The sequence below is a fragment of the Impatiens glandulifera genome, chromosome 8 (genome assembly GCF_907164915.1).
Source record: "Impatiens glandulifera chromosome 8, dImpGla2.1, whole genome shotgun sequence".
In the NCBI taxonomy this organism is placed as follows: domain Eukaryota; kingdom Viridiplantae; phylum Streptophyta; class Magnoliopsida; order Ericales; family Balsaminaceae; genus Impatiens; species Impatiens glandulifera.
This window is the reverse complement of record NC_061869.1, coordinates 39,231,246-39,246,204: the sequence shown is the minus strand read 5'-3', so window position 1 is coordinate 39,246,204 and position 14,959 is coordinate 39,231,246. Positions and strand designations below refer to the sequence as shown.

General features: G+C 28.0%; 2 protein-coding genes across 2 annotated transcripts; both read right to left on the bottom strand.

The window, feature by feature from the left end:
- Positions 1 to 1,047: 1,047 nt before the first annotated feature.
- LOC124913315 (agamous-like MADS-box protein AGL62) lies at positions 1,048 to 1,593 on the bottom strand. Its single transcript, XM_047453909.1, has one exon. The coding sequence runs from the start codon at positions 1,591 to 1,593 to the stop codon at positions 1,048 to 1,050; it is 546 nt and encodes a 181-aa protein (XP_047309865.1).
- Positions 1,594 to 9,509: 7,916 nt separating this feature from the next.
- Positions 9,510 to 14,727, bottom strand: LOC124913314 (TBC1 domain family member 5 homolog A-like). The gene is made up of 5 exons (XM_047453907.1): positions 14,217 to 14,727; positions 13,382 to 13,485; positions 13,113 to 13,322; positions 11,030 to 12,123; positions 9,510 to 9,782 (listed from the first exon to the last, which is right to left on the bottom strand). Exons 1-5 carry the CDS (start codon positions 14,414 to 14,416, stop codon positions 9,636 to 9,638), a joined length of 1,755 nt encoding a protein of 584 aa, XP_047309863.1. The 5' UTR covers positions 14,417 to 14,727; the 3' UTR covers positions 9,510 to 9,635.
- Between the last annotated feature and the right edge of the window lie 232 nt (positions 14,728 to 14,959).

The window sequence follows — 14,959 nt, the reverse complement described above, 5'->3', positions numbered from 1 at the left end:
AATAACGTGATTATATTATTTTCTTATTTCTATGTTTGTCGACTTTTATTTCTTTTATTTTTATTTTCTAATATTATTATTTGTTGTTATGCTTTAAAAAGCGATTCTTATCATTTTTATTATATATTAATTGTTTAAAAATAAAAATAAATAAATAAATAAATATTCAAATAATCAGAATTTAATTATGTTTATTGGATAAGTTCAAATAATTATTTAAGCTGAATAATTTATTTTCCAAGTTCAAATAATTATATTTACTGAAATTTAAATTCCTTAAAAAATCATAAATATTTTGTTTATCCATCTTAATTTGCATATAGCATAAATAATGTGTTTCTATTTGTGTTTTTTATCTTGTATATGATGCATTAATAGTACTTTTTAAGCATGTTTTGATCCTATGTTCCAAAAGCTCACATTAAACTACTATATTTCCTAACAATTGAGAATTGAGTAAATTCATAAAAGAAAAGGATTTAAGATTTATTATTTAGTTACTACTTATAAAGTTTTAAGCTTACCAAAATCTCTTAAAATCCAATAAAGGACATTCAATATTTAAAGAAAATAAATTCAATTAAATGTCAAAAATAGAAAGTTTAATGAATGAATACATAATAATGATATTATTTAAAAACATTATTTTATTTTTATTTTTTGAAGTTAACATTACCACTGTTTCAACTTAAAGTTTATAATTATAAATTTTGACAATTGAGCTAAGTTATATATTATGAATAGTTTTTATTTATATTAACGTTAAATATGAAAATAAATTTGTAATATATGATTTTTCATACTTGTAAAAATATCAATTTAAGCGCAAAAATTAAAAAAATTGAACTTCTGTTACTTGAATGCTAATTAATATTAACATTTCAAGATATATTGTTTACAATAAAAAGTTCATTGAAAATGCATTATAAGTGTTAATAACAAGAAAATATAACTAAATGTCTTAAATATTTGTTTCATTCATAACGCATTTTCATTCTTAACACATTACAATTGTCTTCCACAACAAACAACAACAAACAACGTACTTTAGTTTCCGCTAAGTTGGTTTATCCTTACATGCAAATCACTCCCAACCTTCTTAAGCCAATCCTCTAATATTTTAGCATCACCCTCATTGAGATCCGAAACAGGAGTATCAATAATCGATTTCGTTTTACGTGCTTTAACCATTTTATCTATTTGTTTTTCTCTTTCTTTCTCCTTATCCAGTAGATTCTTTACCTCAAAAAGTTGGCTAGTTAGTCTAGCCAGATTTTCTCTAACGGACGTCTCCATAAGAAAATTGGTTTCCACATTGCTCTCGAATTTTTTGTTATTGAGTAGTTTCATTGCAATCAACTCCATGTTCGGAGAAGCAAATGAGTGGAGCTTCCCCGATGGAGATAAGATCATGATAATAAAATCGATAGCACAAACGAGGCTCAATTCGCTGATCTTTTTGTACAAACCACTACGGCGTTTGGAGAAAGTGACTTGTCGATCTTCTTCCCTCTCCCGGCGTCGGTCCATGGGAATTCTCTGACGGCCTTTTGAACGCTTGTTTGCTCTAGAGTTGCTAGGGATGTTTTCCATTACACTCTCAAAATTTGAAGAAGTTTGATATGTGTCTCCACTTCAATAATAAGAATTGTATTTATAGATAATAGTGAAGAAAATTTCGATAAATAATTAGTTTAAAAATTCACACAAAAATATCATCAATTGCAATCTAATTTGATTTGGCAATCTTCAAATATAGAAAATTATAAATTTTCTAACTTCTATTGTAACAATTTCAACTAAATTGACCAATTCAAAATCATTTATTATCCGGTCAATATTAAACTTTTTTACCATCTTTTGATATTCAATATTTCATTATTCCTTGTGAGTATTTTGACCACATAAATTATTTGTATTTGTTTTTCTTTGACTATTATTTTTTTTCAATCTTACTATGTTATTCTTGTAATATAGACATGAACTACATATAATATTTTAATTTACTCACACATCTAACATAACAGATTTTATTACAATATTATTTATATGTAATGTAAATTAAAGTGGGCCTATGTTTCGTCCAATATTTTCGCCGATAAAAAAACATTTTATTTACGAATCTACCCCTTAGGAGCTTTGTCATCGTTTCTTAGTTGGCACGATAGGAAAGAACTGCTGACTCTCGTAATAAAGGTACTCCTCTCCCATCATAGCCATGATTTGATGTTCTTTAAAATGCCAACAAAACCTTATTTTGATATTGGTTTCAAGCCTTCCTACATGTGAAATGATTCGCCCGTCGATTTTAAGCTCTTCTTCGACAATCGATAACTCACAACCATCTTCTCCAACTCCAATCCCACTTCATTTAATCATATCGTCCAGCTCCATCTCACTTAAACATGTGCATTCAGTGTTCGACAACATGCTCGTTATCCCACATCTCTTTGCTTGGATCACGATAATCATGTATGAAGTGAGGATGTCAATTTTATCTCTCACTAAGAATATTGAACTGAGGGGTTTGCGGTAGTTGAATATTGTGAAGTACGCCCTTACAGAAGTGCAAATCAAATATATGACTTTTATTTTCGAAAGTAAGATTCTTGTAATTTGGGCTACCATGATAGGATAATGTTGTGAAAACCTCTTTCAACCAAAAAACCTGGTCTAAAAAATAATGCGATATATTTTTTTTTAGGACGCCTTCCTACAATTGAATTAAAAAATGTTAGCACAACATGTGATATTGAAATAAAGAGCACCTAAGATGATACTGGAACAATAACACCTAATAACATCTAAGATGATGTGGCACGAAGATTGGAAACTTCAGTGTATCAAAATAAAAGAATAATAAAATCTATTTATATAATATAAGAAACATAAGTTGTCACATTTTTATTTTAACTTAAATTAAATATGCAACCAAGTTGATTTTATTTTTTTTTTGTTAAGTTCTCATTTAAAAAAATATAAAGGTTCCTTAAAAACAATCTATGTAGGTTAATGAGAGAACTTATTAAATTTGACGAGATCAATACGAGAAAGAAGAACTTCAATTAAAATAGGCGTCAACCAACTCACCAATATTTTGGATTCCCATGTCCATGGCTCGTAGTAGATTTGTTGATCTTTCAGTATTATCTTAGTCGCATACTCCATTCTTAGGTCGACTCAATACTATATCGATTACATTCTATATTTTCACCTCAATAAGTATTAACATGTCGTGAGTTTGAATCCAACCAATGAAGTTAAAGTGAAAAATAATGTCTATACTAAGACATGAAATTCCCTAGCCATTTTTAGTTTCATCATTTAAACATTTATTTATTACCCATACAAGATGTGTAATAACTCTATTTTTTGATTTAATAAAATACATACTCTTAGATTTCAATGTATTCTCAAGAAAATAATAAAGATCTGGATAGTACACTAATAGACCACGACTCAAATCAAGTAGAAAAACCTATCCATACGAAATTGGTGGCACCAACTTTAACACTTTGAATAAATCAGTGGTGGTCCAACCAAATGTAATTTAAATAAGAAGGAATCAACCTCATATGAAATATATAATATGCCCAAAATTTAAATCGAATTCATGATATAAATGACGAAACACTGTTAGGTAATTCTAAAAACATCAATGCAATCAACATGATGAGTGAAGTCGAATCATCTTGAATGGAACATGGATAAATATGCTTAATTGTGTTGAGCGTAAGTTGGTTTAACATATATTTATAGATTGAGAGTGTTAGGGTTTCTTCGGAGTATGCGCATGGGCCTTGTCGGCCCAACCTTAGGCGCACAATCCCTTCTACCTTATTTTTTTCAACTCTTTTTTTTAAACAAAATAGAATGTGGTGCAAGATCATTTTAACCCTATTCATTATCTTCAAGTTTCGTAAAACAAAAATCTAATATTTTTAAGTTAGGTAAACAATTCTCGAATTAAACCCATTTTGTTTATTATTACCATTTTTATATAACACATTCTAACTACTCAATTTAGAATACATAATAAATACCGAGGACTCGGTATTTAACTACATAATTAATACCACATGATATATAACTTGTACTTAGTTCAAGAAATATTTAATTATATTCTATGTTTTCAAAGAAAAAATATTTATTATTATATAAGATTTGTGAAGAAAAAATTTACTCACGCTCTTACACTATTTCTTATTAATTTGTCATTAAAATGAATTTTTTTTTGTACATGATCAAATGCAATTCAATTCAATATGGAATGAAATATTTATTTTGTACTTGGTGAATTGTTAGATTTGTTTCATTCTATACATTTGCCCCCATTATATTGTTAGGTAAATTCTTGTATTCTACACTACATCAATTCAATATTTGAGTGTATTGATGTTTATTGGATCGTGTATTGAATCATGATTGATAATTCTTAATAATAAATTTACTATGATACCTTTCAATTTAAAAATCGAGTAGTAATTGCAAATTAAATTTTTAGAAGTTGTAAATGTTTTATTTAAACTGAAAAGAAAATATCAAAATTATTTTTGAACATTTTTAGTGTCAAATCACATTATAAAGTAAAAACAATATTTCTTTTTATAAAAATATATATGTTCATCCAACATAAAATTCGCTAGGAATTTATCATTCCTCTTATGTAGATAAGAGTGTCAATTGTTTTCCTTCATTGTCCACCTAACCAGCTCCTCTGTTGGAAGAAAAGGGTGAGCCTTTATGCCTCTAATTCTTAACTAAGGAGGTTTTGTTTGAAAAAATTAAATTAATTTTAAGCATATAAAATCACAATAATTTTGTTAGATTTTACCTCTTTTGTAATTAAATAAATACATAAATTTATAATAAATAATATTCTGAAACAAACAAAGAATATATTCAATACATACAATTGGACATTCAAGATGTATTCAGAATGTAATTTCATTGTCCTCCCCTAAAAATATATTATTTATAGTTCTAATGGATTTTAGTTGACTTAAAAAGAAAATAACAATCATTTATAAATGCCTTTTTATAATTCTTAATACATATATTCAAATTTGAAATAAACTAACAAAAAAAATAATACATATTTAACTAGAACAAGATACATACTAGCCATAGAATACTCAGAAGTCATAAGTCATTAACGATACATTATACTTACAAATGATAATTTTTTTATAATAATCGTACTTTCACTCACTGAAAATCCCAAAACGAAAACTATATAATTGTTTGACAAAATATAGACAGTAAAAAATGATATGACATAATTTATAAAAACAATATTAATAACATAAACAATTTGACGAATTTTGTTAATTTATTGTAACTCAATTATTAATGTATTTTTTATTTTAAAATACTATTAATACAATCCCTATAAAGCGATCAAAAAGAGTTCATGACTAATTTGTTAACAAATGTGATGGATACTTAATGGTAATAAAATAAATATAACCACATTATTCAATCTACATCGAATTTTTAAATTCTAGAGAATAACGATTAAACACTAGTAAAAAATGGGTAATCGCGAGCATATCCACCGATTGGTTTAAGGACTAATCAGTATTATTAACATAATAGGGATTGGTTACAGATGGGTCTTTACACCAATCGTTGTAGTACCAAATATAACGCTGATTGGTTACAAAACTAATCGGTATACTCCCATAAAACCCCGCGAATAAAAGGAGCTCCAAGCTTTATTATAAAAATCTTTTAAAATAATGTTTTTATTTTAAAAGAAGTCTAGCACGCAAACCAATGTTGAAACGTATCGAACCTCGAGCCACCTCGCGATGTATTCCACCATATTACCATGAGTCGTTCTCGACACGTGCTAAGCTAAAAACGGGAAGCCTATTCTTGGAGGTTACAATTTACAAGTTAATATTTAATGTTTAAAGACTAAATATTATTGTTGTGTTTGGTATCTTATGATGAGACGTACTATTATTTTGAATTTATGTTATTATTAAATTGATGTGAGTATGATTATTAGTTTGTTTTGTTATCTAATTAAGTTAACACTTCTGTTTATACGATTTTTTTATAAACATCTTAAATTTATTTTATATGATAAAGTTTAAGACATATTTAGAATTTGTTCTTTTTAAAAAAATATATCTAAAAAGGTTTAAATTATTAAGGGTATTACTTGAATAAATATATCATAAGAAATACATCATAATATATATTTAATTTTGTTTAAAAATTAAATTTATTAAAGTTAAAATTACACTAATATATTCTCATACATCTAATTTGGATTTTTTATCCACATTTAAATTAATTTGGTGTGAATTACAGTTGTGTAAAGGGGGATTAGTCTCTATATGAAATCACATCATATTGTGTGTAATAAAATAAAATATTAAAACAAAATAATAACTTAAATGGTGATCATAGCAAATACCTTAAAAAGAATAAATTAAGGAAGTTATAAAATTACATATGTTGCACCTAAAAGAAAATTATTAAAGAAAGTGGTGTATAAAATAATACATATTTGTGTATTGTATGGTCTAAGAGTAATTTAACTTCGGTACTTAAGACACATTTGATTGTAAACTTCAGTGATACTATCTAAAGTAAGTGTGTCGATGAACGGTTGCGTTGGTTATCAAAAGTCAATTGATTGTGAAAGAAACATCGACGTAGACATTGACAATTCAAATTAAAGATGATGAAATAAATAAATATTTTAGATACTCTTTATTTGAAATTTGAGTTAATTGTCGAAAACCAATTAATGGTACAAGAAACGTCAACGTTAACATTGACGATTCAAATTAAAAAAAAAAAGAAATAAAGAAATATTTTATATACTTTTTATTAGAAAGTTGAGTTAGTTATCAAAAGTCAATTGATGTTAAAACAAACATCGGTGTGGGCAATGACAATTCAAGTGAAAGATAAAGTAATAAGGAACTACTTTAAATACTCTTTATTTGGAAACAAATATTTATAGTATATCTCCATATAATGAATTTATTTGGAGAGATTAATTAAGAACTACAATTTATAGACGGGATAAAGTTTCAATTATGACAACTAGTAAATTCTTTAAAGTTATTTAATTAAGGTCGAGTCTTATAGGTTCAAAGAAAATAAACTAGACTAAAAATTGTTAGATGTTAATTATTGTATATTCTAAAAGATCTAGAGACAAATTTAGTCTCTAAGTACTCAAATATTAGTCTTGAAAATAAAGAAATAAAAAAAATATTTAAATGAGAGTCTAATGTATGCTCAAGATAGTATACATCAAGAAATTAAGTATATTTATGATGTTGAACAAATACTTAAAGATCCTGGTTTGGATCACTATAAAGCAACCAAACAAGTAATGTAACATTTGAAGAACAAAATATTACATATTCATAGTGAAATCGAATCGGATATAGATCATTTGGTATTTGATTCGATCTTTTTTAGATACCAAAATAGTCGGAAATTTGTGTCACATAATTTTAGTTTAATTACTAGTTGAAAGAAATAATTCTTGTAAAAGTGTTAAGCCGACACTCGAATTATTTAAACATGATGTAATACTTTATTATGTGTTTTGTGGTATCTAAATATAGAATATGACTGCAAAATTTTATCACGTGGTTGTAAATTATGAATGATGTAGAAAGACCACTAAAGATATTATGTAACAATAATCTACAGTTTTTTAGAGTAATGAGTCTAACTAAGTCGAACTATTTTGAAAATAAAACTTTTAGAATGTTTAGTTATATATTGAGCATATTTGGACAAACTCTAAATACGTATTCGTTCTCTAAATATATTTTATCTAAATGTTTTTAATGAACATGTTGTTCATATGGATATGGAATATTTAGATGATTTACAGTTTTAATTAGAGTTTGTATTGTGATGCTTGTAAATATAAAATTTGAAATTTATGTTGTTGAATTGTGTTTAAATTATGAACTCACCTGGTTTTGATAATTTGGTTTAAATAATCAAAAAGGGAGAAATTGTTGAATTGTGTTTAAATCATGAACTCACATGGTATTGATAATTTAGCTTAAATAATCAAAAAGAGAGAAATTGTTAGATTAAGGTCTTAATTGATTGAGGATAATTAACATACTTGATTTTGATGATTGATGATTGATAAAATGGTTTTGATAATTAATAGATAAAACTAAGTATATATATATAATTGTTAGTCATATCAATTATATAAATATAACAATTATATAAATATATACTTAGATATCAACATCTTAAGTGCTGTAGTGGTAAGTATTTCCGTTTATCACGTGCGTGACCGTGCAAATTAATAATTGAATTTTTATTATTTTAGGCACAGCCCAAAGTCAAATTAATATTCCATGAAGAAGATTTGCCTGTTGCTACAATGGAAGTGTTCTCTCTCTTGGAATAACTAGATTTTTAGACTCTTGATTTCTTGAATCAATTATCTAATATTGTTATTATCTAATATTGTTATAAGTTGAACAGGGTTGTTCTGTTCAACAGTGTGTGTTAAGAGTGAAGAACTGACGGTCAATTAAGTCATGAGTTTCTGACTGTGTTTGTGTAGACGATATACAAATCATAGTCTTCTAATGAATATCCTTCCTGTTGAGGAAGAGGGGTGGCGTGTGAGTTTTTATCTCTAAACATCCATAAAACTCTTTGTGTTCTTTACTTTTTGTTGCTTGCATTAATCTGTATGACGCTTCAAATCCAACAAATTATTCCGCAGTTCAACTTGTTCAAGAGTTTGTGAATATTTGCGAAGAATAGAAACATGTTTTAACTTCTAATAGAGTTAAAATCTAATTGAAAGTCATAAGTTGTTGAATGTAGTCAGACCCCGTCTCTATTGTTAACACCAATCCTAACATATGTGCACATTAAATATTTAGTTTCCAAAGAAATAAAGATTTAGTTTACAGGAAATCAAGATTAAAAAGTTGTTCAGATTGATCTTTATAAGAAATAAAAGTAGTTCAATTGATATTAGACATGTTAAAAATCACACTACATGTTAATCCACACTACACTCATATTTGATCTATGTTATATGATTGTATTGACATATGTGACTATTGAAGGGTTTAGTTACAAATTAATGTAACAAAATTCGCTTTAATCATATGTTAATATAATTGATGGAGGAGATTAATATGTATTTGAAAATGATAACAATATTTTGAGTTCTCAAGGTTATAATATATCATTGAAGAAAATATATATGTATGACCTATGTAAGAGATTGTTAAAATTATTTCAATATTTGAATACATATATTATTTAGTAATTGTGTATTAGTTGTTATCATATAAATATTAAAATTCAATTAAAAATATATATTATATATAAAAGTTATGACATTCATAATAAATATGAGAACATATTTGTATAGAAGAAGTATTATTTACTATTTCATTGATATAGAAGAAGTATTATTTACTATTTCATTGATTGATAAGTCGAATATTAATTAAGTATATTAGGACTAGGTACTTAACCCACACAGATCAACTACGTATTATGTTCCCTTCGTTAGACTATGTACTAAGTACATGTTTGTTCACTCTCAATTACTTAATCTAACATTATAATTCCTTAAGTGTGTGTGAATCCAATATTTACATTTAAGAAAGAAAATTATTGTCTCTTATCACCGATAAAAGGTTGCTACTTTTTCGAAGAGCCTTGAGAGCTTCCATGACTGCAATATGTTCTCTTTCAGAAAGAGAAGATCCTTGGCATGGTTCTTCCTCTAAACACGATTCAATCACCTGCTCAGTTTCAAGTAAAAACAAAAATATATTATTTGTGTTATATTATTAAACTACCATTTTTATTCTATTGTTTAAAATGTTATGATAAAAAATGAGAATATCCTTATAATTTGTCAGATAAAATAATGGGTCGAAATAACAAATTGGGACTCCTAAAGAATTTAAATTTGGGATCTCTTCTTTTAAGCATTACAATTTGAGACCCCTTATTGGAGTCGATTGCAATTTAGGACATCTTCTTTCGAACCTCACAATTTGAGCTATTTATTGTCAAATTTGTACAAAATAGGGTTTTACCCTAACGAACAATAACGTCTGTCAAAAAAAAGTCTGGTCAAAAAAAATTATTACATGACGTTTATAAATAAAAAATTAATAGTGACACTTCATTTTAAATACAACATTTTTTTAATATATGTTAAATTATTAAAAACTAAAAATTAAAAAATACCTACATTCATCCCAACCCAAATTAAATTTCATCCGAACTTCATCCCTTGCACCTTAATTTGACTCCCCTATCCTTCACCTAGTGACGCTTAACTACCCTCGCCCTAGCCTAACTCCCCTCCTCTTCACCTCAGGATGAGATGAAGTTGATTCGAGTTTAAAACATTTAGAATTACGTGTCAGTACTTATGTTTTAATTATACGTGTCGATTAGAGGATAAAACTTCATGTTGTACAAACCTGACAATGAGGAGCCCCAAATTGTGAGGTTCACAAAAAGAGGTCTCAAATGCAAATTGTGAGGTTCACAAAAAGAGGTCTCAAATGGCAATTGTCCCCTAATAAGAATTTCCAAATTGTGTGATTCAAAACAAATTGTCCTAAATTACAATTGACCATAATAAAGAACCTCAAATTGTGAAGTTCCAAAAAAAATGTCCTAAATTGCAATGGTCCCTAATAAGGAACACAATTTGTTACTTTGGCCTAAAACAATTAAGATGAGACAGATAGTATTATTTATTAAAACTAAATAGCCTTCATCAAACAAGGCCTTAGGTTGGTTACCTTATAAATGAAAAAAAAAAATAGAATGAATACTATCATGAATTTGGGTTATTTTTATTACTTTAAAAGATAACTTATCAAGTATTCACATCATTAACAAACATTTGGATTATGTTTTTTAAAAATCTTATTGAAAATCACATAAGGATTTGTTTGATGTAGGATTATTTGAAAAAACAAATTATAAAAAATATATCTCTAATAAAGAAAGTGAATGAATTATATACCTGAATGTGTTGGAGCATACTTTGTCTAATATTTTCCATTGTGTCACCTTGGTTAGAAGACAAAACCTTTGAGGTATTCTTTCCGAGTTTCAATAACCATTGAAATTTACCCCATAAGAGCGGTTTCCTTTCTTTAGCATTATTACTTCCTTCCAATTTGTCATCATTCTTAATGGGTATTTTCGTAGTCTCAAAGCCACTCTTTTCTTCTTCCTCTTCGTCGTTGAGAATCTTCCATCTCCCTTCCCAATAGCTATCGGTTTCTAAAGAAAGTGGACTAGTAGGAGAAACACATCCCGATAAATCTACACAAAATGGGTCCAAAACCGTTGAGTTTAAACATCGATCCAAGGCCAAAACCGACAAAGATTTAGCAGTGTCCAACAATTTTCCAATACTCATAACATCATTAGGAAAATTCAACAACTTCTGTAGACAAGAAGTCGTATTCTCCGAAGCAAGCAACGACGGTCTAAGATAAATAATCATCGAAACTGCAAAAGCCGAAATAAACACTCCCCTCGACGAACCAAACAACTGATCATTATCAAGCTTACGGTTGTGATCACGTTGAAATATATTGTCCCAGATTATCAAGAGATTGTTTAGCGAGAATTCGCGACCAAACAAGACCCGTAACCAGCGCAACGCAAAGTACTGAGGCTCTACCCGAAGCTCAACGAGGTGAGTAAAGAGAGTTGGATCAACAACTGAAAGTAACCGATACCAAACCGAACAAGATTCAACCACTGAAGGTAAAAAGAAATCTATTGTCGTATTCATTAAAGCATCGAACATAGAATATGCGTCGTGTTCGAGATACTTCTCGGACGATATTACCACTCCTAGTTCGCCCTCTGTACCGTAAGCATCTGTTAGTGACACAATTTCTTGTGCTGTATGATCCAGTTCGTCGTAGCTTCTAACCTTCCATGTAGGAAATTCTTTAGATTCATCTGTAAAATCTTGATCAAACTTGCAGCTGTTGAAGTTATCTGTCGTGAACTGATCTTCATAATATTTTCGAGTTTTGGAAAGATGATCACGATCCGCTTGCAAAACGTACAACAATGGAACCAAGAGTTCAAGCATTCCTGTGTATATGGTGAAAATTAAATATTGAATGTTGAATTAAATATCATTTTACCCATGAAATTCAAGTTTTCTTTTTTCATTCTTAATATATCACCTTATTAATTCTAATTTTATTTAAGTTTAATCCAAATAATCAATTAAAATAATAAAATATCTTATTTTTTATTTTTGTAATATTTTAAAATATTAAATATAAATATAATATTTTAATCAATAACTCCTCATAGTTTGTTTGATATAGTTATTTAAGGGTTTTGTGGGGTTTTATTAAAAAAATAAAAATAACTTGTTTGATAAAAACTTAAATTATTTCAGTTTTTTATTAATTTAATTACTAAAATATTATTTTTTTGAATATTTTAATTAATGAAATTATTGATTTAATAATTAGATTGATATTAATGTGATAAAGTCATAATTTTAAAAAAAAATTGACTAAAATCCAAAAACAAAATCTAAAAAACTTATATCAAACAAAATTGAAGAGGCTGTCTAATCATGGTTTTGTTTAGCTTTGTCCAAAAACATTATTTAATAAAAAAATAAGTTATTTGAATTTTTTTTTAGTAGATATTAAATATTTATTTGTATTTAAAATATTAACTTAATAAAAATAAAATAAATGTATTTTAGTATTTTATTGATAAGATGAGTGATTTAAAGTTCCTTATCTATTTCCACAAAATTAAGTGTCATGCTATTTTTCTTAATTAAAAAAATTAAGTGTTATGCAATTTTTCTTAATTAAAAAATATAGATAGTAAGGTGATAAAAAAATAATTTATAAAAAATAAAAAATTAGTAAAAATAAAAAAAAAATCCCAGATCAAATTAACTCTAAATATTTCAATTTTTCATTAAACAAGATTTTTTTTTTTAAAAAAAACCAAATTATTTCAAGTAATCCTACATAAGTGAGTTTTCAACTAAACAGTTGGTTATTCAAAATTTAATAATAGGCTGTGTTATCCTTGGTAAGAAGACAAACCTTGTCTATAGCCACACTCTGGATGCTCAAGACACCACAACAATAGTATTCTTCTTAGCAAGCTTTGGCATCCTGCAGTCTGGAAATAACTGGTTTGTTCTTCATTACACAGACAAGACAGATCTTGGTCCAGCGTTCTCTCGAGTTCAGCAGTTTGGAAAAATTGACCCCATTTACTATCTGCAAGTAAAACCGCGCTATTGAGCCTCACTGATCATTCTTTTGGTCATTTTTTTTGTCTTAGAATAGCAATGCCAAATAAGTCTTACCTGGATTTTGTGATAAGGGGTTGTCGATAACAGGTTCAGGAGAGTTATTTCTGCGTTCATGTGGATGAACTACTACTAAAAGTTGTCGCCTTAAACGAGCATACCTGCAAAAACCCATAATGTTGAAGATGGTGTGGTGTGATATGAGTATAAACATCATCAGATTGTCTTCATAGTTGAAGTAGTAATAGTAGTAATACTCCCTTCATCCCTATTTGTTATGACATTTATGATTTAGATGATCATCTATAAAACAATCTTATACAAAACAAAAAGAACCACTCTGACTTAACTTTGACGATTTTTAAAATGGAATCGCGATTGTTCTATAGACTCGGACCTAAAGAGTTTTGGATGAATTTTTAAACATAATCTCTGCAGAAGTGCTTAAATGCTAAACACCTCGGCTGGCAATCGATTGCAGATCAATCCACTGTACAGCTAGTTTTTTATGATGATGCATTTAGATCTTTCCAATTGTAATTGAATTGGTTCTATAATGTCCAGAAAAACATACAAGGAAAAGTGTTGAATTTTATATATACACCAATTTCTTCCATATTAGTTATGATGAATTGCTATTAACAATAGCTCATAAATACTCTACCAAATTCTGTTAAACAAATAAATATGTATTACTGTAATCAACTAAAAAAGAAGACTATTGAGTACTTAAGGAAAAACAGCTAAATTTGTAAGTTAAATAAGAAACAAATTGAAATTGGTATCAATCAATCAATCACCAAGAAATTACCAATTAGTCGACCTAACCTAACCTAACCTAACCTAACTATGGAAAACTTCTTCTGTAAACTAATCAATTATGAAAAATTACCTCCGTCGAGAATCTGCGGTGGTGAGGCGGAGATGATGAATAGATGATGTGGAGGGCAAAATCCCCAAATCTATGCGCCAACGAATTCCTCTGAGATTAGAAAAGAGGCGAGCATCTGTAACAGAAATTTCAGCCAATGGAGTCGAAGGTGAAGAGACCGCCGCCGCTGATTCCAGTAGTAGTCGTTGAATCGGAGCCATAATTGGTCGAAAATGCTGTAAAAATATAGGTCGTTGTTCGTAGAGAAGGAGAAGTAATAAACGACACTAGAAAGGATTATAAAGGAGATACAGAGAGTGATCATCCATCGAAAGAATGAATGGAAGAAAGAAGAAGCTAATGAATGCAATTGTGTTAGTTTAGGGAGAAAATCAGCGAGCGAAACAAGTGCCGGAATCGCAGATTGAGCGACAAAACGTGGAATCGAGAGAATCAAACCATGACAATTATCCACACAGAGAGAAAGAGAGAGACGCTTCCATTTATTTGGAAGAAGAAGAAGACAACGAAAAAAACGTGATGGAAAAATAAGTGGAAAGGAAACCTTTTCAACGCTCTATTTATTTGAACAATTCCTCACGAGAGAGAGAGAGAGGATATAGGAAAATTGGCTATTTTTTTTTTAATAATTCATAATTAAGAAAAATAAACAATTCAATATAAAGAAACATTTCTTACTGTAAATATAAAAATACTTAAAGATACATATGGGCATATAAATTGATTTAGAAAATATATAATGG